The 2,081-nt window shown below is 43.6% G+C and overlaps 1 protein-coding gene across 2 annotated transcripts in view; it reads right to left on the reverse strand.

The window, feature by feature from the left end:
- Positions 1 to 6: 6 nt before the first annotated feature.
- pex3 (peroxisomal biogenesis factor 3) overlaps positions 7 to 2,081 on the reverse strand; it is a 7,030-nt gene continuing 4,955 nt past the window's right edge. For both annotated transcript variants that reach the window (XM_014033414.1, XM_014033415.1), the window contains exons 7-12: positions 1,674 to 1,728; positions 1,407 to 1,545; positions 1,254 to 1,324; positions 1,050 to 1,172; positions 418 to 514; positions 7 to 125 (exon numbers count right to left, since the gene is read on the reverse strand). In XM_014033414.1, coding sequence (XP_013888868.1) covers positions 42 to 125; positions 418 to 514; positions 1,050 to 1,172; positions 1,254 to 1,324; positions 1,407 to 1,545; positions 1,674 to 1,728 — 569 coding nt within the window. In that variant the 3' untranslated portion in view covers positions 7 to 41. The remainder of the gene's footprint in view (positions 126 to 417; positions 515 to 1,049; positions 1,173 to 1,253; positions 1,325 to 1,406; positions 1,546 to 1,673; positions 1,729 to 2,081) is intronic.

Genomic DNA, 2,081 nt, shown 5'->3' on the forward strand with positions numbered 1-2,081 from the left:
CCTCCTCCTCCTCCTCCTCCTCCTCCTCTTCATCCTAGTGGTCACTTCTGCAGCTCCTGGGGCGTGCTGAAAGCCTCGTAAACGTTGGCCGCAAACTCCTTCACCTGATCGTTCAACAGCAGGTCCTGCAGGGTCGACAAAGAAACAAAAAGGTTTCTGAATATTCTCATTAAGTTTAGTTTCCCTGCATAAATCTGAAACTTCATGAGGAGATTTGATGCTTTGTGTCACATGAGCTGATTTTCTGTCTTCAGGCAGAGAATAAAACGATGCAGAAATCTTCTGATCCCATATAAACTTTTACATTTTCCTTCATGGTTTAGCTTGTGTAGAACTCTACACAGACCTGTGTGACGCAGTCTTTATGTTCTGCAGTTTTTATGTGTATAAAACGATGAGCCGAGGTGTGAGTCTCACCTGAACAAAGTGACTGGGGGTCTCACTGCAGATGGTGTTGATCTGACCGTTCATGATGGGGATGATCTTCGCCAGCGGCAAACTCACAACAGACAAACTGAAAAAACACACAAACACAACGTAAAAACAGCTGTTAAAAATAATGCAAATAAAATATTTACTGTGACAGTCATTTATTAAAATTAAAAGGAAACAGGATCACATAAAAACTCACAAAATACACAAGTAAACACAAGGGCTGCAACGTATCTGTACAGTGATTTAAGTTCAATACACACTGTGTATGGAACAATACACACTGTGTATGGAACAATACACACTGTGTATGGATCAATACACACTGTGTGCGGATAAATATGGATCAATACACACTGTGTATGGATCAATACACACTGTGTATGGATCAATACACACTGTGTATGGANACACACTATGTATGGAACAATACACACTATGTATGGAAAAATACACACTATGTATGGAACAATACACACTGTGAATGGATCAATACATACTGTGTATGGATCCATACACACTGTGTACGGATCCGTACACAACTTGGTGATCAGAATAATCTGAAGAAAGATCAAACAAACTGAATGAGCTGATAAGAAGCTCCTCCAACATGGTACCTGTCAGGTGCGGAGCTGGGGGCGGAGTCTCCAGGAGGCGAGCGGAAGAACTCAGCCAGGTTGTCGAGGAGACGAGCGAAGCCTCGGCTCAGACAGACGTTCAGCACGGTGGAGAAGTCCGGACTGAAGTCAGACGTTAAAACAGAGAAACCTTTAAAAACCTTACAAACACAGAATAAACCAGGTGTAACCAGGTGAGTTCACCTGTCCAGCATGTCTCTGGTCTCGTTCAGTAATCTGATGGTCATCACATGGTTCTCTGTTAATCCACACGCCTGAACGCAGAAAAGGAAACATTCATCGTTTCACAGCCTCAGCTTGGACTGGTTCCTGCCTGAACGCAGCTGAACGCCTGACCTGATCCGACAGGGCGGTCTCATCGTCCGCCAGCAGGTACCAGGACAGGGACCGGTCCGGGTCCGCCTCCACCTCGGCTCGGATCCAGCTCAGCTGCTGCTCCAGTTCCAGCAGAGACAAGCTCTGCTTCAGAGAGACGCTGAACACAAAACTCATCATCAGCAGCTGTTCGACAGCTCACACAGGACAAAACTGGACCTTTAACTCAATATTTCTGACATTTATGGGCTAATTAATAAATTAATTAACTGATTAAAAGGCGCTCACCCTCCCAGTGAGTTCTGCACGGCCGTCTTCACAACGGTTATCAACTCTGTTAAACCTGGTGACACACATGAAATCAGCTGAGTCAGCATTATAGTTTCTTCRATGTGTTTGTTGTCATTTGGTAAAAGAACTGAACTTATAGAGCCGGACCCCGAAGCTGTTTACACTTACTTATTCACTCATTCACACACTGGATACATTGTAGCCCAAAGACACGACTGAGACGGCTGGACGAAAAGTTTAACTTCCACACTTTGTCATTCAAATGTATTCAATTAGAAATTTTGAAAAAAAAAAATGTGTTTTTTAATTCTTTAAAGGGGAGGGGGTATTGTGCAATAGGGCTGTGTATTGGCAAGAATTTGGCGATATGATACATATCATAACAGAGGGGTCACGATACGATAT

The sequence above is a fragment of the Austrofundulus limnaeus genome, unplaced genomic scaffold, assembly GCF_001266775.1.
Source record: "Austrofundulus limnaeus strain Quisiro unplaced genomic scaffold, Austrofundulus_limnaeus-1.0 Scaffold1729, whole genome shotgun sequence".
In the NCBI taxonomy this organism is placed as follows: Eukaryota; Metazoa; Chordata; class Actinopteri; order Cyprinodontiformes; family Rivulidae; genus Austrofundulus; species Austrofundulus limnaeus.